The following is a 22,281-nucleotide window of genomic DNA, read 5'->3' as shown; positions in this document are numbered from 1 at the left end:
TGAAACGGGGCATAGAAGAGGAATAACCAGAAGGGGTAAATAAGAGTGCACAGTCAATAGCAGACAAAACAGATGTCGTAGTACATATCGCAAATTGCCCTGGTGATGATTAACTCACGTGAGGTCGGACTAACCAGGGCTTGGTTTTTAGATAGAAGACAAATTATTGCGCTGATAAGATCTTTGTGCATGCTAATTCACTCAATATACTACCGAAATGTTTCTATGTGCATAATCGAACATAACTCAAGTTCACAATCGAAAGTTTATGCATAAGCCGCCCAGCCTACACAAATTAGTAACTCGTCACGGATAGGGAAGAGCGAAAAATACCGCAATACAACAGAGCGAGGTTTCTCTCATCGGTCGCCTGTTGAACCAATTCATTCACAGTAGCAGTGACACTGAGCGTCTTGCTCAATTTCTTAGCCACCACAGTTAGCGCGCGATCAGCCTCACTGGGCTCATTTTCATTCTTGGACATGTTGTCCGCGCCAGGCAGAGCAGGTGGCCCATCCCCGGCCTGGTTATCCTGCATCTGCATCTTCTTGATCCTGATCGGAGAAACAGTCCAGCTGTACAGAGGATCATAGCGCAGCACATCAAGGATCGTCATGATACTATACGATTCTTGGCGCAGAGCCTCAAGAGTGAATTCACAGCAGCGTCGGAAGACACCCTCCGTCTTTGTGATACCAAATCCGTCGACAAGATCGCGCGTCAGACGGAAGGGGACGACCTCCGGAACGGGCAGAACGCGCCCTTGTTCGAAGGCTACACCGAGATCAATATGTACCACTTCTCCGGTCTTCTCGTCGAGCAGGATGTTATGTCCATGGCGATCACCGAGACCGAGCACATGGCCGAGGATCGAGATCGCAGCTGTGCTTCGTGTGTAAGCTAGTCGCTTGTTGAACCAGTCATCTGGATTCTTGAATTTTTCCATGAAGAAGAATTTCATGACGGGCTGGAAACGCTCGGTTACGTGACGGTAGACGCGGACGCGCTGCTCAACAGATTTGGTCTGCGCGTCGGCGATGTGTTTCCGGCAGGAGTTTGGTTTCAAGTCCCGTCGGTAGTACCTTTGATGCGCGGGCATCAGGTAGTCATGTAGAGGAATGGTGTTCGGGACGAACTCAATAATTCCTGCGCTTGGGGTCAATGGTAGAACCTTGTACGTTCGAATGCCTAAGCTCCGTTGGCGTGTTGGTTGGTGGTCTTTCAGAAGGCTGCTGACTTGCTCGAATACTTGCTCCATTATGGCGTCTTGCCGCAGGTCGTCATTTCCTCCTTTGAACTGTTGTCTTGGTTAGTTCAGAGACGCAGAGAGCGGTCGAAGGAAGACTTACCAGCTGCTTGTAGCGCTCACCGTTGGACGCAACGGCAGTCACAATTTTAGGCGCGCTGACACCGGAAGCAATTGTGAATTCAGGTTGGAACGTGGAAACTGCGGGAACTTGACTGTAGTCGCAGTCTGCACGGAGGGCTATTTTCATCGTCGGTGGTGGCAGTTTATAAGTGACGGCATCTTGCCCCAGGCGCTGGCCAGTTGGCAAGTTCTTCAAGGGGACTTTGGCTCCGCTCTTGTACTTGCTGTCCGGTTTGTCGACTGCGAATCGCACATAGCTGATGTTCACATTGTGCACGGCAATCCACGTTGGGCCGATCTTACTATCGCGCTTGAGATCATCCACAAGGTTGTTTGCAGCGTTGAAACGGGAGTAAGATGATGGATCTTTGCCTCCCTTGGACTTGCTGCTGGCGAATATTTGATACATGCCGTGGAAAGGATGCTCAACACAGATTCTGAATATCAAACGAGTGAGTAAGGATTGGAAGTCGTCAGTAACATCGAGCAGACGAGAGGACAATTGATTCATCAAAGATGCGAACTTTCGGCTGGGGACCTCTTTGAGATACCGAGAGACGGCTGAATTTGCAATCGCACTATCCGATTTGTCAAGCCAGAGTGCACAAAAACGTAGTGCATCATTGTTGTAAGTGTCACTTTCCCTCAGGCAGAGGAGGTAGTTTGTGAGGCACTGCTTTAGGAAAGCTTCCCGGCCTCGCAGCAAACGCTGATATTCTCGATCGTCCAGGTCGAACCATTGCTTTGCCTTGGCCCGATAGTTCTGCAGATAGTCTTTCTCCTTGCCCGTGGAATTCTTCATCATCTCCTCCAGGCCAAGGACTTCTCTTTCCTTCCGATCACGCAATTGTTCGATCCTCTTGAAATCTTCAAGTCCATCTGGGTTCAATAGCTGCTGATCGCAGAAGGTTGCAAACCCGTGATAGACTCGTCCGGCCTCTTCTCCATCGGAGCTTCCTTCCAGCTCTTTGACTGCGGGATACAAATACTGCTGGACGATGGATTCGGGATTTTCCAAGCGCGCCTCAGCGACGTGGTGTCCCTGAATGTGTTGTTAATACTTCTCATAGCACTTAAGGTGGTCTCATCGAGCGCGCTAGCTCATGCAACTTACCAAGGTCACTAGCAATTCAGCCCTACTAAGGGGGATTGCCTGCGTAAGAAGATCATTCTGGCCCTTCAGCTGCTGGAGCATGCAGATGGATGCGGCCATCTCTCCTTGATCCCATAGTACATTGGCAAGGTCGAATTTTGCAGCCGCGTCGATATTCAATCCCAAATCTGCGCAGGGTCCGGCAAGCTTCAAAAGGCTCATCGCGGACTTGAGTGACGCCTGCGAGATACCATGGGTTCGTGTGATCTCCAATGACTGTCGAATGACTCGTGCTTCTAGCAGTCGTGAATTCTCAAGACTCAATGTAGCCTTGGACTTGAGGATATCGCTTTTTCGGATGGATGAAGATAAAGCCTCATGCCAGGACAGAATTTCTCCGACCTCATGATAGCTGCTCTAGTCAGTATACCATAGACAATGCTGCAATTTCGATCCACTCACCTCTCCGTTTTTAACCAGCTGCTTCTCGCCAAGATGTTCTGCCATTCTTTCTCCATATCTTCAGGGCACGATGAATGCAAAGTGTCACTGATTTCGGTCATGATGCCCAACGCGCGCATTGAACTTCGCAACTGGATAGCAGACCGACCAGTTTTGAGAAGAGAATCCAATGTAGCCAATAGACCGCTTTCGACCGAGCTAGTGACTTCGAGGAGAGAGCCTGATGTATTGAGACTTTGGAAGGTTCGGAAAATGGTAGCAGATGGTGAGGAATCCAAGGGCGATATTGGAATATCCCATTTCTGAAGACTAGTTGCAGCTTGCAACATGCTGTCAAAGGCAACAGGCGCATCAGTTGCACTGCTCGAGGCAGATAGCATTGTATTGGAGATACCCTGAAGGTTGGTTGCATTCAAAGCCTTCAGAACTCCATATGACTCCGCAGTGCCAGACACCTGTAATTCGCTGTCGTATTTTGCACTTTGAAACAGGAGATTTTTGAAACCGGAGCTCTCATATTCTAACCGCTCCATGACACTAGTCAAAGATGAGCTCTGCTGGATGCCGTAGAACAAGTCGGGGTCATCTATGTTCTTGAACACATCATGAAGCAAAGCAGCTGGCGGCTCGTATTTCGCGCGATGTCCCCGCTCAACCCCAAAGATTCTGCATGTTTCAGCTTCCAGGAAAAGCAACGAAGTTTTATGCAAGCCACAACGATGCGCAGCCGAGGACGCCTCCCCTAAGTCCAGGTTAAGCCATTTATCGCGGTCGAGTATCGAATTTTCAACTGTTAAAGGTTGATTGCGAAGATAGAGAATGCAATTGATCACAAGCTGAGCATGAGATAGCGTGTCCTCATCAACCTCACGCAGTACCTGTTGGAAGGCCGTGGAGAGACGTTCCTTAACTCTAAACCCTTTCTCATCCGTCTCTGACAGCAACACATCGTGTACGATGAATGGCAACAGCTGCACTGCTAGGCCCGGAGTCACGCTGAGGATCTCGCGGAGAGAGCCGATGACTGGGTCTTTTATAGCATTGCATAAGAACAAGGAAACTCTGCGAGCCCAATCGGATACTGAGAGCCCAGAGGTGCTGGAGAACGAAAGCTCAGAGGGGTTGGCTACTGTAATTATTATCGGTTCATGCGGTGAAAGCGAAGGTAAGATGGCGGGGCATGTGTATGCCTTCCAGTTGAGAGCTACCATCAGAGACCTCGGGATCACATCACCGCAGCCTCGGAAGTCTGGATCAGCTGCGATTCTGCTGACGATCAGTTGCAAAGTGCGCTCAACCAGACCAGCTCCAAAATGAATTTGTACGTGTAGCATATCGCAAAGGACCCGAAGAATCTTGACCTTAGAGTGGCAGAAAATACCAAAAGACAAAGAAGCTTCAGGGGGCTGCAATAGCGAGAGGTCTTGTTCTCGAAGGAGTAATTGATCGATGCTTCCAGTAGCAGCAAAGGATCTTCCAATAACGCGGGCAGCCCAGAGCCGATATTGTGACCCTCCATTAAACTTCTGAAGCGTGTGCCATAGAGAGACGACATGTGAAGTGGAATCCTGGTCTTCATGGGAGGACGGAGTTCCATTGGCGGAGGTCTGCTCGAACTCTGGGCATAGGAGCGACAAAACGAGATCAGCCACAGGACGACTTAACAGCGAAGAAGACGAATCGCGATCTTTGAGCACCTCAAACACCAAGTCCTTCCCAACTTGCCCTCCCGATGGGGTATCTGATTCTGAGAATCGCTCAGCCAATGAGACAAGCCGGTCAAACGTGGACTTTGTCTCGGTGTCCCAGTCAGAGGAACGGAGGTCTTCAAGAAGCTCCACTAGCCATTGGTAGAACCTTTGGGCATTCGATTGCACTGCTCTCAGCTGACCTTCCTGAGCTGCGTTTTCAGGCAAAGAGGAAAACAGTGTCCGGAGAGTGACCAGCGTTGATACAGCAATCCCCGCAGTAAAACCTGGCGTTTCACGGAGATAAGATTGGCCTGCCTCGAGTAGATACCAAAAGACACCAAGGGCATCTTCAGAACAATGGATGTCACCAAGGAAAGGACGCAAGGAGCCGAGTGTCATTTCCAGAGGATAATCTCGAAGCATGAAAGGGCCAACCACGCATACTAGAATTCTTATCTTGCGAATCACAGAACAAGCATGAAGCGAACCAAGAGCGGGATGTATGGATTCAAGGAGTGAACGGCAGACAAAAGACACCAGCGATGGCGTCCATATCTGTATTGCGTCAAATTCAAATCCAGCCCGGACGCAGAGGAATTCCAGCTCGTCGAGGAGATAACGCGCTCTGAATGAGGGTTGTTGATTTGCTGGCAGCACAATTTGGGACGTGCTTTTGCTGATTATCTTCTTCTGAATTTCGACTGCGTAGTCAAAGTCCTCACGCTTTGAGAATGCTCGTTCAATCTGCTCATAGTAGTCGAGGGATTTGAAAAACGCCGCGACGATCAGCGGGAACTGCCTTTCGATTTGTGTCATGAACTGGGCTTCGCCGAGCAGCTTGCGCAAACGGAGTTCGACGCTTATGCGCTGATTACCTTTTTCTGGTGGGGTTGTGATATCTCTTGCGATACTGTATGCCTCGGCTTTGTGGAAAGAGCCTGCCACAAGATCGTAATGGGGAAGTTTGAGATAGTCCGCAAGTTCAATTGTCTCCTGCTCCTTGGCACGCATCACCATCTGCCCAACAATTTCATCTTTGACGTCTCGCAGCATGTCTTGAAGGCTGTCATATCCAAATATACTGAATGGCATCGACATTATACTCTGGGTTTCAGCCCAGGTATAGAGGATCTGAGACGAGAAAAGTCGAAAGAGTTCTTTGGCATCTTGCAGACCAAGAGCTCGAGAGACCGAGGCCATGCATCTCTCGGCATACCAGAGTGATAGTGGTACTTGAGCTGGTGTCTCAAAGAGATGGTATATGCTTCTTCGCAGCAAAGTATGCCATCTCGATGCCAATTTAGAGAGCACATAAAGACGGAGGGCGATTCCATCGACCCATTCTGGATCTCGGGGCAGACTATCCAACACGTCGTCAAAAATGGCATCGTGATCTTTGAGAAGAAATCGCTCGAATAGAGCAGGGATACATTGTGCAACGTTGAATTTGACTTGAATACCGCCTTCCCGAAGGATTGTGAACAGACTTGTTCGTGGTGACGGAAGATGCTGCTCACTCCCGTATGACGGGCACGTGTCAATCACACATTTGATAAGCCCAGATAAAGCAATGTAGACCTTCGGAGCTGCGCGCTTTCTGGCCAAAAGGACTTCAATGAACCAATTATACAAATCCATGGCGGACTCTCTCAAAGTATCATCCGGCCCGTTCGTCCATGACTCAACAAAGCTCGTCATCATGCGGATGCAAACACAATGCGAAGTCTCGCACCGTTCCATTTCATAGGACTGAAGACACTTTTCGCCTAAGTCTTCCAGAATGGCGAGAAGTTCAGAGGGCTCCGATTTCGAACAGAGTTGGAAGATACCAGGCAAAGCAGCTTGGGCTGCTAGGAGATCAGACCCATCTAAGCCTGTCAAGTATTCGACAATAGATGAGGGCACACCAAGTCCTGCTTGGGTTCGTATAAATATTGATAGCTGAATAGTCAGAGAGCGTTGGTATGAGTCTGGGTCAAGGAAAAGAGACGGAGAACTCCGGTTCATGGTCAGGATCGTCTTATCGGTCACCAGCGAAGTTTCGGCCATGAATCGATCGTCCAAATCCATAGGGTCGTCAGCCGCAGATGGGCTCTGTGCGTCGTGGCGGAGACGCTCGAGCAGCGTACAAAATGGAGCGATAAGTTCTTTTAGACTGTCCCGGATGGAGGACGGAACGTCAGGCCCTGTCAAAAGACAAAGAAGCGGCGATAACAAGTCCAAGCATGAGTGAATGAATGCGGGTTCATGCGAATGAGCTGCAAGAAATTCGCATATGTCGCCCCACAAGCTTTCACAGTTCTGGTGTAGATCGTGTGATCGCGACTGAGACTGCAATGACTGAGGGAGACAGGCCATAAAGAGGGAAGCCACAACACAGAAAGAGGCCAGAATCTGCAGGTTGTCTGGGGTGATGTGTGACCGTTCTTTAATCATGGCCTGCCATGAAAGCAGAAACGACTCGGATCTCACTCGAAGCAGATCCAAGATCACTAGGTCATCAGGATCCTGCCTAGAAGAATGCTCCAAGGACCATGTTTCCTGCAGGCTCCAGGGGTTAGCGGCCATGGAATTTGTCTCAAAACCATAGTCTAATAGCTCGCGGTTCTCATGAAGAAAGAACCAAGTGCGAGCTATATGCCCCATTGGTCCGGTGACCTGATAGCGGGGGATTGAAAAGGACCGATTAGTACATGACAATAAAAGCCGGAGTAAATCTAGGGGCCGGGCATATGCAGCTACTCTAGCTGTTTGAATGCGATCAGTCACCGAACCTACATCATGGCTGTTAGAACGAGGAAACAAGAACGGTTGTACCTAGGGTCTCATACCAGCCCACACTTCTCGTAGCCAGCCACATATCTGCGTTGAGGCTTGCTGAGCCGACCCTGGATCGAGCTGTGTCTTCATCTGTGCGATGAAGGCCCATAGCCTCAATGACGAGTCCGATATAGCAGATGGCCTATTGGCAGAAGCAAAGAGTGACCGTGTTGTTTCCATCGCCACTGAGTAGTCCAATAGATCTGACTCCAAGATCATACTCAATAGGTTACACGCAGCCCTAGATGCCAGCGGAGACGAGAGCGCACGTGTGGTGAGTTCAACCACTCGCGGCCAGTGGGTTCTGAGTTCCGGTGTTTTGGCCGTCGCCCCTTTTGCGATACTGAGTTTAGGCTCGAGTTAGTATGCTGGCTTCTCATAAACTCCAAAAATCTCTTTGGGTGCGTTTCCAGGACGGGTAGGCTATCCGAATAGGATTTCTGGAAACATTTCACATACCTTGTCAAAGCAATCATGGTCCAGCATGAAACAGCGGCATTACCATCAGAGATGCCAAAGATAAGCTGCTCGAAGAAGGATTGTTTGGTCTCAAAGTCGACCTCAGATTCAAGGAATGGGATCAGTTGCAATGCGCATATTCTTTTTGTACCTGTGGCCGATACGGAGTCTCGAAAGATGTCTTGTATTTCAGAACTGAAGCGCTGCCTTTTGTTTGAACCTTCGCGCGCTGCTCTAGATTTGATTCGAGTATTGCTATCCTCTGCTAGCTTGCGTAGCTCCGCGATCAGCCAGATAATGGTCCAATTATGTTCTGATCTAGCAGTTCCTAGGCGAGGCCCATAGACTGGCCTGCCCTGACATGCTTCACTCTGATAGAGGGTCGTTTCATCGACTTGTAGAACCTCCTTTTCAGATCGTCTAATGTATTCTGAATGGAGTGTGTTGGCCAATCCATCAATGTCCTGTGCCAAGGAATCAGATGGGTCTTTCCGGACAGTGTCCTCAAGAGCAATCACCGACAGCATCAGGGTGTCAAGCAGCTCCTCCTTGAGTGTCGGCAGCTTAGTTGCCCATAGACGCCGGATGACCGGAATCAAGTCCAAGAGAACCGATCGGACAAGTTCAGTTTGATCAAACAGTACTTTGGTAACGACTGTATTGATGCTATTGAAAGCGAGCTGATGTGCGTTCCCCGCAACAGATGACTCGACAAACTCCCCAAGTCCCTCAAGTATGTTCTGGGCGGTAGTTTGAAAAGGAGGATTTGGATGTGTTGTCAATAGTTGAATACATATTACAACTTCTTCAATAGCATTTCTATTGCCAAGATGCTTTTCCTTGCTGACTGGGGCAGGTGTCGTAGCCATCCTAGAAGGGGTGGAACGGCTGTCGTTGGCATCTTGATCTTCGAGGACAGATTGATGCCTCCGGGTGCTGAGTTGGCTCTCTTCGGGTTTGCAGAGGGTAATACAGGCAAGACAGAAGCTCATGAGACTCTCCCAGTCCTCTTCGTCAAGATGTTCTGTATGAGGGCGGTAGCGTAGAAGGGATGCCAAAGACTTGATATAATCCAGGCTGAGGGGTTCCCACAGACCTTCCCCTGGAACCGGTATTGCTTCCGTGATATGGTCGATGATGGCGCGAACTGTCTTAGTTCTTAGATTCTTCAGGAAGAGATCAACCGCGATTCGGAGTACGGAAGCACATGTCGACAGGCGCGATGTTGAAGAGGTTTTGGCGGACTTTTGTGCTCGATTGAATAGTGACCTTTCTGTTGCGACGAACCGGAACAGTGATTCAAAAATCTTGTGGCAAGCCTTGTCATTGAGAGATTGCCTAAACAGGTAGCATATTGATTAGTTACTTGATAGCTCCCAGGGTTGTTTATTATCGGGGGTAGTCGGACTCTTACAGCTTGGAACTCTTCTTATTTTGCTGCAAGATATGCTTCAAGTCTACTTAAGAATCAGCACCAGTCTTTCCATATTTCATGGAATAAGCAGAATCATCCTTACCAGCTAAAGCATCCGAACGGGCCTTCACCTTGTCTGACGCGAGAAGGCCAATCGTCTTGTCAAGAAAAACTTCCCCCATCGCGTCTTTTATTTTGCCGTCTGGTCCCGACCGCGAGAGGAACAACTTCAAAATTATCAGCCTCAGCAATTCTTCTGGCCACGAACAGCAAAAGCCATCTCGGATCAATCTGTTTGCGAGCAATCGAGTCGATAAGCGCAAGGTGATTGCGCTGGGAAGTGGAGTGGCAGTATTTGCGGAAGCTGTTTCACCGCCCGATTTTTGTCGCGTTCCTTCCGCCTTGCTGGATTGGAACAAACAGAGAGCTCGAGCTTCACTCCTCAACTTCACCCCGCCGTCATGGCAGAGCTCCAAGATACCCGGAACGGCCTGCGTGGTCTGTATCAAGATCTTTGCGCTCTTTCGGATTGTCAACTGTCCAACCTCGATCGCTTGTGTATCGAATTAGAAACCCATATTCGAGACTTCCGCAAACTCCTAGACAAGCCAGCAAAGAACAATGCCAGTCGTCAAGCTGTGCTGTCGGGTAAGTGGAATCAGAGACCTTAGTCGATTCAAAGAGACCTGTTTCTCCTCGTTGATAAGCCACTAACGTCGAATGCAATATTCTAGGAAAGATCACCGTGGCCGACGTTGACTACTCGGTGAACCAAGATTTCCAACAAGGAGTGTTACAACTTGCGGATGCCCTCGACATCGACGAATTGGAAGCTGCGGCTATGTTTTTGGTCGCTCAGGAAGATTCTCAATTGCTGGACAGGCCTCCGCTGATCGCTGCGATTATAAGCTTCCACGAACGCCGCCTGTTTACCCTCGAGTCTCTACGTCTCTTGTTCCGCGAATCGCAAGATTATGAACACGAATCGGCCCAAGAGATGACGCGCGATGCACTGGCTCATGTTCTTGACATCAAGAACGGCAATCTGCGCAACGCTTCCCTCTTCGCACGAAAAGCCCTGACTTCAATGGCCGACATAGAGAAATGGCTGTCGCTTCTTGGAGATCAAGTTCAGAAGGCCTCAGTGGTTGGTCAGGAGGATGATCGTGACATCATGGAAGCTATTGAATATCAACGCGTCAGTCTGCAGCAACAGCATGAGTCCCTTGGGGCGATTCTATACTATATGTTCAAAGGCACATACACGAGCAGCGAAGACTTCCGCGTACTTGTGAGTCAGTTGAAGAATCTGGATCGCTTCGACGGGCTCTTGTTTCACTACATCCCAGTCGCAATCAGTTCTTTTGTACAACACGGTTCTCCCGAGGGTTCGGGATCCGAGAAGGAAGCCCGAGACCTGCATAAATTGATCAAGGATGGTCAAGGCTGGAAGTTGTCAAATTTCCACGCCGCCTTTGTTGCTCTGTGGCTCTCGGTATACAGTGCATGGTACTTTGACGGACTTTCCTCGCCCTCTGTCGATGAACAAAAGGAATCCGAAGAGCGTGCGAGCTTGTTCATGTCTTCCCTCGATGATGGTGCTCTTGACTTCATGCTTGCAATCTGCTCGAGCGTCAATACCGAGGAGTGGGCGGATCCCGCGCGCAGCGAACTTGTGACACTGCTGCTCAGGGAGAGTGTCGTATCATTGCCCGACCCGGAGCCATGCTCCCCCTTCATGAAAGAGTTGTTGATGGAGAACTTTGAGGTTTTTGTGGAATCATGTATCGCAAATATGCCTGATGCGGTCCGACGGTTGAAATCGGAAGAGGACACACAACGACTAGACCAGATTACTGCACTTAGAGATGGCCTTAGTTCCAACCTCCACCGTGGCTTGGTAGAGGCGCGAACTCATCTCGAATCTCTTCTTATGATCATTTCGTTTGCCTTTGAACACCGAGAAGATGCGGCTCAGGGATTTTGGGCTGATCCTGATGGTAATCTTTATGGGTTCCTTCAGTGGGCGTCCAAGAGGCAGACTGTTCCTCGCGTCAGCGCTTTCTGCGAAATGCTATGCTCAATCTCCGAAGGTGAAGAAAATGCAGCCGCGGCGCATCGGTTCCTATCAGAAGAAGACAAATTCATGCCCTCTAAACTCAAACGATCCACGACAATGAATTGGTCGCAAATGTTCGCTGAATTGAAACTTTACGCATCGCGGGTTACCGAGAAGTCTTCCAATGCAACAACCTCGCAAGGGATACTGGGGATGTTTCGGCCACGGAAACCGGAGCCGGCGGAAATGAACGAGCCCGAAAGCCCTGTGATGCTGACATGCTATCTTCGATTAATGGGTCATCTGTGTAAACAGAGTGAACTTATCCGAGATTGGATGCTCCAAAACGAATCTTTCAATGTAATTAGCACCCTGTTGGATCTGTGCAGTGGGCCGATTCCGTCACATCTTAGGGCAACGACTTTCTCAACACTCTCAGCGCTCATGACCGGCAAACTTTCTCTCGTTGGGAAGGAAACATGGACCCGTCTCGACGATTGGTTATCGGGAGGAAGCATGAGTGCATCGGGCATTGGCAAGGTTCCTCTGGTCTCGAATCCTGCCGTATGGCACCAGCAACAAGCTTTGCAAAAGATTGGACAGAGCTTTGATCAGACGAATGCGTTTATCGTTCTTCTTAATGCACTTGTTGAGCCCTCACCCGACTCAATTGACGACCCCATGTCACTTCCTTTCCCGGATACCTTAGGTGGAACCTACCGTATGTCTGGGATAGAACCTTACATTGACTTCATTTTGGGTCATGCGTTCTCAAGGAAGATTCAAGACCTTAACGAATATCAATCACGTCTTTTGAACTTCAACTGTTTGGGCTTTGTGGTGGCAAGCCTGAAGTCATTCAATGAAGACCTGGTCTTAGTTCTCAGTCAACCGTCCGTGTCCGATTCTCCGACACATACTTCCTCGTTGCTCACCTATGTTCGATCCCATCCCTTCGCACGCGTGGTAGATTGGCTTTTCAACGAAGATGTGCTCAAGGCTTTGTTTGCAACCTCCAAACAGGATGTTTCGAAAGTTGCCCTTGCATCATCCGATTCTGTGCTGGTTCTGACCTTGCATCGAAGTCTGGAGGTCATGAACCTACTTCTAGACCTTCAGTCGACATACTTCAACATTGTTAAGCCGGTGGTGAACTCACAGCCCGTACCATCTCGGACTGTTGTTGCCAACTCCTCACTCGCTTCATTTGAGGATACTGTATTGAACAATCTGACGCTCATCCCGTCACTCTGCCTTTACTGTGGCACGGCGCATGCGGCCCTTACTATCATATCGATGTCATTACTCGAAAAACTCACCAGTTCTAGAAAGCTCAACAAGATGAGTTCTCCAGAACTTATCAAGTGGCAATCATCGAACAAGATTGTGGAGGTACTTGCCTCTGAAGTTGACGTGGATAGCATCTCACGACCTCTTGTAACGCAAATGGAGGTCGACGTGAGAGAACTCGAATTTGGGACAGATGCCGCTGGTTATGTCATCAAAGAAAGCCTTCTTGCCCTTTTGAACAGCTGCCTGGGAACGATCACGGATCGTCCGACAGTAGCCCATCTACTGCTTGGCTTCGACTGTGTAGGCAATATTCTCGATGTTTCATCGGAAGGGCTATTTGCGAATCAGAGTTCCTTGTTGCATGGCATCATTTACTTCCTGAAGAGTTATCCCGAAATTATCGATGGCGGCATCGTATCTTGGGCTGTGCATCTCAAGCGTATGGCTTTGGAGGTGCTGAAGCACCTGTGGTCGTCGAAGTTGGCAAGCTATTACACTCTTGGTGAAATGCGCGCTCACGCCTTCCTGCGTGACATGTTCTCCTACCAACCCATCATTGGACCGAACACCTCCTGGGATGGATTCACTGTCGACATGGAGGAGTTTTGGTTCACAGACGCGACGACAGCCTTGGCAGAATTCCTGCTGTACCGGAGTCATTTATTCACATATGCGGCAAGTGAAGTCCGCTCGACGGCAACAGCTAGATCACCAGCCCTACATGCCGAGATTCTGGCGGTCTTGCTGGGAAACACAGTTTCGGACAATGGTGAACCACTTTCCAGTCCATCTGTGTTTGATCTTTTTGATTTCGCAGATCTCGATGTTGGCCGCGACTTCAATGTTCCCCAACTCTCTTTACTCGGTGATGTTGTTCTCCAATTGGAAGGCAAGCGGGAAGAGGGGGTATACAGCATGGAAGAGGTAGAAGAGTTGATTCAGATGCGCAGAGCAGGACTCGCGGCCAATGGAGCACTCCGCACGGCAGACGAGGAGCGGTTGGCAGCAGAGACACTCGAGCTGAGACAATTCATTGTTGCATCAAATCAGGGCAAGGTTATTCAAATGAATCGCTATCACGCCCTCCGGTCCTGGGTGGAGCTCGTTGCTACGATCATCACTTGCTCTGCTATCGATGAAGGAAGCAGGCCGGCTTTCATTCTGCATTCGATCCAGCTGGTTCTTCCCAAGCTCGCAACAGCAATTGAGGCGGATCTTCCCGAGGCGGTCGAGCTAGCTCGACTGGCTGATTTGCTGGTCGGTAGACTTGGGACCGAAGCATCGGCAATAGAAGCATCGCGAAGTGGAGATGTTATCGACGAAAAACTCCACCAGCTCTTCCAACTCTGCCTCCGAGGCATCAACCTGGCGACGGGGAATGTGCTGTTGAGAGAAACGCTTTACAGTATTTGTTCCCACTACATCACACGCATCACGTCGTCAGCCACCAGCCACGAAAACCTCCGCGTGCTTAGTCAACGGGTCATTAAAACGGCCGGCTCTGGGTTGATTGAGGCGCTGTGCGATGACGCCTATACCGGCCAAGAGTCTTGCCGTGCATCCGCTCTCGTGCTATTGAATTGTTTGTCTGTTTTAGATCGACAAACAGATTGTGTTCTGGCTGAGTCCATCTCACGGTCAAACTATCTGAGTCTCTTCCTCGACGCCTTGCGGTCTCTTCCTCTTGAACTCCAAAATGCCCAGACAAATGGTCAGTATCTGCCCCTACCGAACGATCATGTTCTTGTATTAATCGCACCTACTAGACACCCCAGCACTACTGGCATACTATGAGTTGCTCCTGTCGTTACTTCAGCGGCTATCACAAACCAGGAACGGAGCAAACAGCGTGCTTAACTCGGGTCTATTCCAAGCGGTTCATGAATCGCGGCTTTTCGCTGCTGATCCAGACATTGGCATTGGTTGGTATATTCCTCTACAAACCCAGTGGCAGTTGCTAACCTTGTCAGATATTGAAAACCCAGATGCCCTTCAGAGATACTACGACCTCCTTCTTTCAGTTCTTCGGGTCATCGTCTATGCCGTCTTCTCCCGAGGAATCCAAAATGAACAAATCAAGGAGCACACTCGGAGATTCTTGGCTGAGAACCGGCCATGCATGGTGGGCATCTTCAAACGATCTGCCAAGATAGGAAATACGTCAAATGCCCATCACGAAACTTTGTTGGACTTGGTCAAAGCATTCATGGCTCTCGTTAGCGCCACCGATTTTATGGAGGTTGGTTTTCTTGCAATCTACCGGTGGATGAAATGAAGACTGACTTTTCGCATAGTTTGAGGACCAGGAAGTCCAACATATCACTCGACCAGCATTGTTCTCGTGAGCCTTTGTCTAGTGATGCTCACTGGAGAGTTGAGGAAAAATGCATGTATCATTATGACCCGGTGGAGTGCAGGCGGTTTCCAGGTTGAGCGATTTTTAGTTTGAATTTCATTGGCATCATATCCAAAGCCGGCGTGTGTAAATGTTATCTGCCCTGGACATTATCGTCATGCCCTGTTGACTATCCTACCTATCCTTTAAGATCGGATTGGAACAAGGGCATTGTAATGTTATCAAGCGCATTTGGCCAAGAGCTTTGATTCGTGTCATCCATGGACCAGATATTTGCCAAATGCCCACTTCCGTCCGCCCTGGGGACAGCCGTAGTGCTCCGCTTGTTCTGCTAGCCACGACTCCCACCCCTTGTGGAATAAATTCAATGCCCTCTCGGATCTCGTCTCCCGGCTACATGTATACAGCAGTGCAATCATATGGATATTCGTGGCCTGGAGATGCCGCCGCCGTAGGTTCCTGTTTCCTTGCCCAGACTACTTCGTTACCATGAGATGAGAAACCCTCCCGCCGGAAGGTAGACTCCGATGTTTAGACAGAGACTGCATCCAGTCTTCGACCTTCATCGCCGTCTAAACCTGGACTGGAGGAGTGGCTCTCCAGGTGCACGCTTGTCCGGAGACCGCCCTGGCTAAGCCAAGGCGGATACTCTGGCACTGTCTGACTTCTGAGGATATAATATTCCTTTCCTTCCCCTTCTCTCTTCTCTCCTCTCTTTGTCACTAATCACTATGCCTTGATGCGTTAACTATTTTGAAAGGGGACGGGGGCTGAAAAATGGAGCACTTCAAGAAATAAGAGCAATGAAGCATGTATGAGACATGAGGGTCATCAAAAAGTAGTTCACAAAATACTGCCGAAAGATTGTTCAATAGATGCCTCAGAGAGTCATTAAGCGGCAGCTAAGAAAGGAAAGCTGTCAAACACGTGATAATGTCATAAGTCACATGACTGCCCCTCTCCCAATAAGCCGTCGAAGCCGATTTTGGAGATAGTTTCATTCTTCCTCTTCTTTTCTCCTCCACGAATCTGAGATACTTATAGCTCACATCTTTCATCAGTAATTTCGAGTAACTGTCAAAAGCCCTGTGGTACGTAGAGTGGCCTTTATACAATCATATGGTGCCAGCTTTTATCCCTATCAGCCATCGACACTCTTTGCGGATAGCCACCTCCTGATCCTAGTCAAGGCAGTCACTGCAAGGCCCACGAATCCGATCCAGCCTTCGAGTCTAGCATCATCTTTCTCCAGGAGTGCCCTCACAATGAGCAAGCCATCAGGGAGTTCCAAGCCTGCCCCATGGCGTCACCTGCTTGACTCTCATCTAAAGCAAACACCCGATTGGGAGTTTACAATCGCGACAGTTGCATACGACGCCCAACAGCGCCCTGTACCTCGCCTGAGGACTTGTGGCTGCCGTGGATTCTTTCCAGAACATGATCTCCACCCCAAGGGTCAGGAAGCTATGGACCAGCAGGTGAAGGGTGGTGGCAATCTACCAGTCTTCGAAAGTGATATGCTGTGCTTCACCACTGATGCTCGAATGGAGAAGCTTTCACAGCTGGAATCGTCGGGTCACGCAATTGAAGCTGTATTCTGGCTGAAGGATCTTATGACCCAGTGGCGCATTAAAGGCACAGCATACGCAATTGGAGACCCAAAGCGGGAAAATGAACAACAAGAAAAATCATCCAGAGCTGAGATAATGAAGTCATTGAGAGTGAAGGGTGGTAATGGACAAGACGTGGAGGGATGGACCTGGGAGAACGCTGTCACAAAGTACTTTGCAAACCATTCCCCTGTTGCGAGAGGTATGTGTTCTCCATGATGTTGGCTCTCTCGTGTCTGTATTTGCTCCGTTGGAGATGCTGCACGATATAGAAAAGCCCCGTCTGTCTGTCATTGCAGGCTCATACTCACTGATGACTAGGCTGGTTTCGAAATCCCCCTCCAGGAAAACCTAGGGTCACGGTGCCCAGTGAATCTGGTCTTGGTCTAGGAAAAAAGGTCACAGATCTTAATGATCCAGTTGCTAGAGCAAACTTCCGTGTGGTTGTTATAAAGCCGGAAGAGGTTGAACGTCTAGACCTTACCAATCAGGAAGATGGCAAGAGATGGAGTTGGAACTTAACGGGAGGTGGCTGTGATGGTGATGCTGAATGGAACCAGACGGAACTGTGGCCATGATTTGTACACACAATCTGGAAAGAAAATTGTTGTATTGCTGCTCCTGAATCTGGTCAATGAGTTTCGTACCGAATCTAACTCTTTGCTGGCTATTGTGTGAGGGACGCAGTTTCTGAGTGTGAGAGCATTGCCTAGTCATATGACATCTCTTCGATCGTCGTCGTCGTCTCAGGGTGAGAGAATTGCCTAGTCTCATGACTTCCTTTTGATCGTCGGCGTCGTCGTATATAACGTCGTCGAACGCTTGCTGCCCACAATCAACTTCTTCCTCTTTTGCTCTCGAGAGTCGACGCCCATCCTTGCAATGTATTTCAAGACGCCCCAACTCGTTACGCCGTCTCATACGCTGTCGCAACAACCAGGTTTTAAAACCTTTCAATGCAATCTTCCCTCCCATCTGCCATTAGTAAATCTCCCCTGTCCATCGCTTCTTCTTTTTGCATCGCAGAACCATCACAGCTGACCAAACGCACGTCAACAGTGGCCGACCAGGATATGAGAAATAATGACCACTAGACCACAACGAAAACCCAGGTTCCTGTTTATGGCCTAGGGAGACCTTATCCCAGTGTATCCCAGTGTATCCGACTCTGACACAGGAGATGGCGTGCCGAAAGTGCAAGGCGCAGAGAAACGCTGCACGAATCTCAACAAGCCTGCAGATGCGCCAACCCCGGCAATGATGCCTGCCACACCCGTTCGTGCTCCTTTGGGCCGTAAGGCCAAGGCCACCCACGCCGTCGCTAAGGTACGTGCTTGATATTACCTTACTCTCACATTGTGCTGAGTGTGCTCTGACTGGGACTGAACTAACAAATTCTTACAGGAGCTGAGCCCCGCTCCCAGCAACGACAGCGATGCCCTTTCGTCCGCCCCTCCCGACGTTGAGAAGAAGTGAGCCGGCAAGGAGCAGGACACCTTGAAGGCGGCATGCGCTCTCTCAATCCACAATACATTCGTCAAGGAGCTACAGAAGAAGCTCGAAGGATATGAGGAGAAGGTGGTCGCAGCCAATGAAGCGTGCGTGGCTGCCCAGGCCTCCGCTGATGCTGTCCAGCAGACCGTGGACACCTAAGTCGCCACCTGGAAGGCTAGCAACCAGTAGGCCGCGTAGGCTGTAGCCAGGTCGAGTTATGATGGACCAGGTTACAGGTGCCTATCGCGCGGGTGAGCACGCGATGGGTCCTGGCCCGGTCGGCAATGATGCCCGGTTACATCTGCTTTTTCGGGAGATCTTTTTTCTTTTGTTTTGTTCTAGGTTTGAAGCAGCTGTCCCGACGCAGAATGGATGAATTTTCGAGATCAGTAACTATGACAGCGGTGCCAACTGGTCAGTGCTGGTTTGGCGCAACTAGTGAGCTTAGGTCTTCCCTTCTCGCCTTCTCTTGAATGGGCCATGAAATTTGGTCTCTTCGAAGGACTAATACCTATGTGTCTAAATTGCAGATCGCTTTCTGGCAGGGGGATAGCTAGCAGTGTAGATTTGGAACTGTCCAGTCTGGGATGTCAGGTACTATTTGTACGAGGTGACCATATAAAAGGTACTTTAGCACAGAATATCTTAGAATCTCACGGCCCTGTAGTAGATTGCCGACCATCCTCTGGGTAATTTAAATCCATCCATGATCCATCCTTGAGGCGTTGAATCCCGGGCGCGACGAACAGTTACTAATTGACTTTTCCGATTTGTCCGACATAACCGGGCCTGTTGTCACAATTCCTCGCGAATACTTGGTTGCTATCGCTGAAGATAGCAGTCCTGCCAATCAAACGATCGAGCGAGAGGAGCCCGAGGACCGAGACAACAATCGAGAGGGATGAACAGCCATTTCCCGACAACGGCGGCCCTGATGTCAATCTTCTCGAGGGTTATGGCCTGAGGTGTCACCGGACCCTCCCATAGCCGAATTTGACCAGCACCATGACGAATATGCTGGAGATGGCAGTTGGCCCAGGATTAATGGCCGGGTACTGCGGACGTGTGGTCGCTCTGGACCGATGCAATCCGGAAGTAGACTTCCTTGCTTGCTTGAGTTGCTTCTCTGTCTTGTTTTGGTTTCCCTTTCCCCTTTTCCTTTTTCTCGTTTCTTTTTCGAGCTGTTACGCTGTAAAGCCCAAGATCCTCAAATTCAAAGAAACCCGACAGTATTTTCATGTCGATCCGAAAGACAGTGATAATAACCTTAACTAAATCTTAATGATAAGCGTAACAAATAACCTCAAAAGTACAGATTCGGATTAATCCCGGAGACACCTTCGCCGGTCTCGGAATATTGATAGTCCGCCGTACCTTATTGTACTAGTGGGACTGTGGGAGAACCGCGCCAGGTTACAAGTTACGGCAGTGCCCAGGGCTCAAGGGATCAGAACGAATTCTGCCCGTAGTGAACCCCTTACCGCTATTTATACCGCTAGAACCCATTGCCTATTGCAGCCTATGTTGTAAAATTATCATCTCTGCAAGAACCGAGATGTGGAAGAATATCCGACATACATAAGCTAAAGGCACTGAGGCAACGATGCTCCGCAAGGACCTACGAAGAATTGGAGGAATTCCGACATGTATTGGCTGAAGGCAACGATGCAGACATGCTATGATGCTCCGCAAGAACGGAGAACTAAAAGAATTTCGAGATGCATGGGCTAAAGGCAACGATGCTCCACAAGAGCCGAGTACTGGAGGAATTCGGACATGCATTGGCTGGAGGCAACGATGCTCCGCAAGAACCGAGAACTGGAGGATTCCAAGATGCATGGGCTGGAGGCAACGATGTTCCGAAAGAACCGAGATGTAGAAAGAATACACCTACATCGTTTGCGCGCGGGTCCAGCACCTCAATCATGAGTATCAATAGATATCCTTGAATATGTGAGTCGAGCATAGGTCCTTCTTCGACTTCAAGAACATACATCGTTGCCTCAGCGTAGACTAACGGTAACCAGAGCTTCTGGAGTATTTATACTCGAGGCTTGCCCCTTGTCCGAACGTTCCCAATCCCTAGGTTCCCACTTATTCCGATTATTCGACATCCACACATCATCCACACATCTGCCGATAACATCATCACAATGAAACACCCATTTCGAAAGGGCACCAAGCCCCAAACCGTCGATCAGTATTGGCACAATCTCCACATCAATGATGATGGCACGAAAGTCGAAGTTGTGCAGTGGATCCAAGGAATCCAACGAATCCAATCCCTTGAGCCCTGTGCACTGCCGAACGTTGAAGGTTCTGGACTTCTAATCCCCTGCTTTATCACCAGTGGACTGCTTCGATTCAAAACACTCGATCTAATCTAAAGCATGTGCCCACCGCTGTTACGAGGTGACCATGGTCCATTGAGACAACACCGACTGGTAAAGCTCAACTTGTTCCAGCTTGCTACCGATGCACTTTTGTCAGACCTACACGCTACGCTTGACATGTGGCCATATTTGAGCGACCTCAGAGCCACCTACTGATGTCCTCGTATGGATGCAGGCTACGTTGAATATTACAGACCGGAGAATAATGGTCGAATGACACTGTCATGGACGAACTTCCAAAGAAAAAATTGCGATTCACTATTTACAATTGCAAAAAAGAGGAAACAGGGCAAAACAAGACTAATCCTCAGCCGGCTCTCCATCTCCCTTCGGTGGAAGGTCCATGCCACCTTCCGGGCGTCTCGAACTGATTCTCAGGCTGGTGCTGCAAAGGGGGCTCGGGCTCGGCGCCAGCCCGCCTGATCTGGTCCTCGAGTTGTGACACTCGGTCGATCAGCACCGTCATGTTCGCTTCCAGCGCCCCTATCTGTCTCTCGTGGCGGACGACAGTCTGTTGGAGTAGCTGCCAGACGAAGCTCGCCGGGACAGCGAGGAACTCGCTGCCTGCAGCGGGGACCTCGGTGCCCTCAGCGGGGTTGACATTGTTGGCTGCGGGGGTCGTGGCACTGATTGCGGCTGGGGCTGCTGGTGTTGGCACTTGCGCCCGCGCAGCCCGCGAGAGACGTGGTTTGGGTTCCGACAGACCCCACTGCCCGGGAAAGGCACAGCGAAGGGCACGATATAGGTCATAGAGGCCGGATATGGCCCCCTCCTTCGGCTGCTGTTGGAGTTGGATTGGCAGCATCCCGAAGTCGTCGCTCATCTGCTCTCTGAGCATCTTCGGGGCATTGGACCGCTTCAACAAATCGTCGGCGGGGACACCATTGTTCACGAAGGCAGGCTGGACTCGGTCGTGGATCCGTTGTATCCACTGCACAACTTGGGCTTTCGTGCCATCGTCATTGATTTGGAGATTGCGCCAATACTTATCGACGGCTTGGGGCTTCATGCCCTTTCGAAATGGGTGATCCTTTGTCATGATGCAATCGGCAGGTGTGTGGATGATGTGTGGATGTCAATTAATTGGAATAAGTGGGAAGGGATTGGGAACGTTCGGACAAGGGGCAAGCCTCGAGTATAAATACTCCAGAAGCTCTGGTTACCGTTAGTCTACGATGAGGCAACGATGTATGCCCTTGAATTCGAGGAAGGAAGTACGTTCGAATCACCTATTCAAGTCTATCTATTGATATTCACTATTCAGGTGCTGAACCCGCGCGCAAACGATGTAGGTGTATTCTTCTACATCTCGGTTCTTGCGGAGCATCGTTGCCTTTAGCCCATACATGTCGGGATTCCTCCAGTTCTCGGTTCTTAGGTGCGGAGCATCGTTGCCTGTTAACCCATATATGCCGAAAACACAAGGAGTCTAGCCAGTCCGGTCAGACAGGCAACGATGAGGCCATTCGGATACAAACTACCACAAGCTATTCGCGAATCATTCGCATAATGCGGAACATGCGCATTATTCATACGGCTCAATAGCGGTCATTATATGAAGGTGGGTTTGTTTCGAGAGATCCTGCTACAGTTACCAGTCTTTAGCTGTTAACCATTGAAGATGGAAGAGCGCAATGGCAGCATGGGCCTAGAATAAATAGATGCACTGGGAGAATACCGAGAAACGGTCCAAGAAGCTACCTGCAGATATTTGGTGGTAGATGTGCGTTATTCTGTCATTGTCGGGATATTCAAATCTAAGATCACC

At 49.7% G+C, this 22,281-nt stretch overlaps 6 protein-coding genes across 6 annotated transcripts; 4 read left to right on the top strand and 2 right to left on the bottom strand.

The window, feature by feature from the left end:
- Positions 1–266: 266 nt before the first annotated feature.
- Positions 267–9,490, bottom strand: atmA (DNA-binding protein kinase TEL1; the record flags this gene model as incomplete). Its single annotated transcript, XM_056670080.1, has 9 exons — positions 267–286; positions 334–1,297; positions 1,350–2,411; positions 2,484–2,874; positions 2,925–7,389; positions 7,447–7,778; positions 7,895–9,232; positions 9,309–9,351; positions 9,412–9,490. 9 exons carry the CDS (start codon positions 9,488–9,490, stop codon positions 267–269), a joined length of 8,694 nt encoding a protein of 2,897 aa, XP_056517879.1.
- A 279-nt stretch (positions 9,491–9,769) lies between these two features.
- N7515_009335 (nuclear pore complex Nup192/Nup205 family protein) lies at positions 9,770–15,005 on the top strand (the record flags this gene model as incomplete). The annotated part of the gene is made up of 5 exons (XM_056670079.1): positions 9,770–9,956; positions 10,043–14,371; positions 14,427–14,582; positions 14,631–14,899; positions 14,955–15,005. 5 exons carry the CDS (start codon positions 9,770–9,772, stop codon positions 15,003–15,005), a joined length of 4,992 nt encoding a protein of 1,663 aa, XP_056517878.1.
- Positions 15,006–16,281: 1,276 nt separating this feature from the next.
- Positions 16,282–17,204, top strand: N7515_009334 (uncharacterized protein; the record flags this gene model as incomplete). The annotated part of the gene is made up of 2 exons (XM_056670078.1): positions 16,282–16,828; positions 16,948–17,204. 2 exons carry the CDS (start codon positions 16,282–16,284, stop codon positions 17,202–17,204), a joined length of 804 nt encoding a protein of 267 aa, XP_056517877.1.
- A 378-nt stretch (positions 17,205–17,582) lies between these two features.
- Positions 17,583–18,102, top strand: N7515_009333 (uncharacterized protein; the record flags this gene model as incomplete). Its single annotated transcript, XM_056670077.1, has 3 exons — positions 17,583–17,610; positions 17,804–17,952; positions 18,031–18,102. 3 exons carry the CDS (start codon positions 17,583–17,585, stop codon positions 18,100–18,102), a joined length of 249 nt encoding a protein of 82 aa, XP_056517876.1.
- A 2,171-nt stretch (positions 18,103–20,273) lies between these two features.
- Positions 20,274–20,507, top strand: N7515_009332 (uncharacterized protein; the record flags this gene model as incomplete). The annotated part of the gene is made up of 1 exon (XM_056670076.1): positions 20,274–20,507. One exon carries the CDS (start codon positions 20,274–20,276, stop codon positions 20,505–20,507), a length of 234 nt encoding a protein of 77 aa, XP_056517875.1.
- A 313-nt stretch (positions 20,508–20,820) lies between these two features.
- Positions 20,821–21,552, bottom strand: N7515_009331 (uncharacterized protein; the record flags this gene model as incomplete). The annotated part of the gene is made up of 1 exon (XM_056670075.1): positions 20,821–21,552. The coding sequence occupies one exon, from the start codon at positions 21,550–21,552 to the stop codon at positions 20,821–20,823; it is 732 nt and encodes a 243-aa protein (XP_056517874.1).
- Positions 21,553–22,281: the final 729 nt, after the last annotated feature.

The sequence above is a fragment of the Penicillium bovifimosum genome, assembly GCF_028826915.1.
Source record: "Penicillium bovifimosum strain IBT 22155 chromosome Unknown utg000007l_segment0_segment0, whole genome shotgun sequence".
Taxonomy (NCBI): domain Eukaryota; kingdom Fungi; phylum Ascomycota; class Eurotiomycetes; order Eurotiales; family Aspergillaceae; genus Penicillium; species Penicillium bovifimosum.
This window is presented reverse-complemented; position numbering and strand designations above follow the sequence as displayed.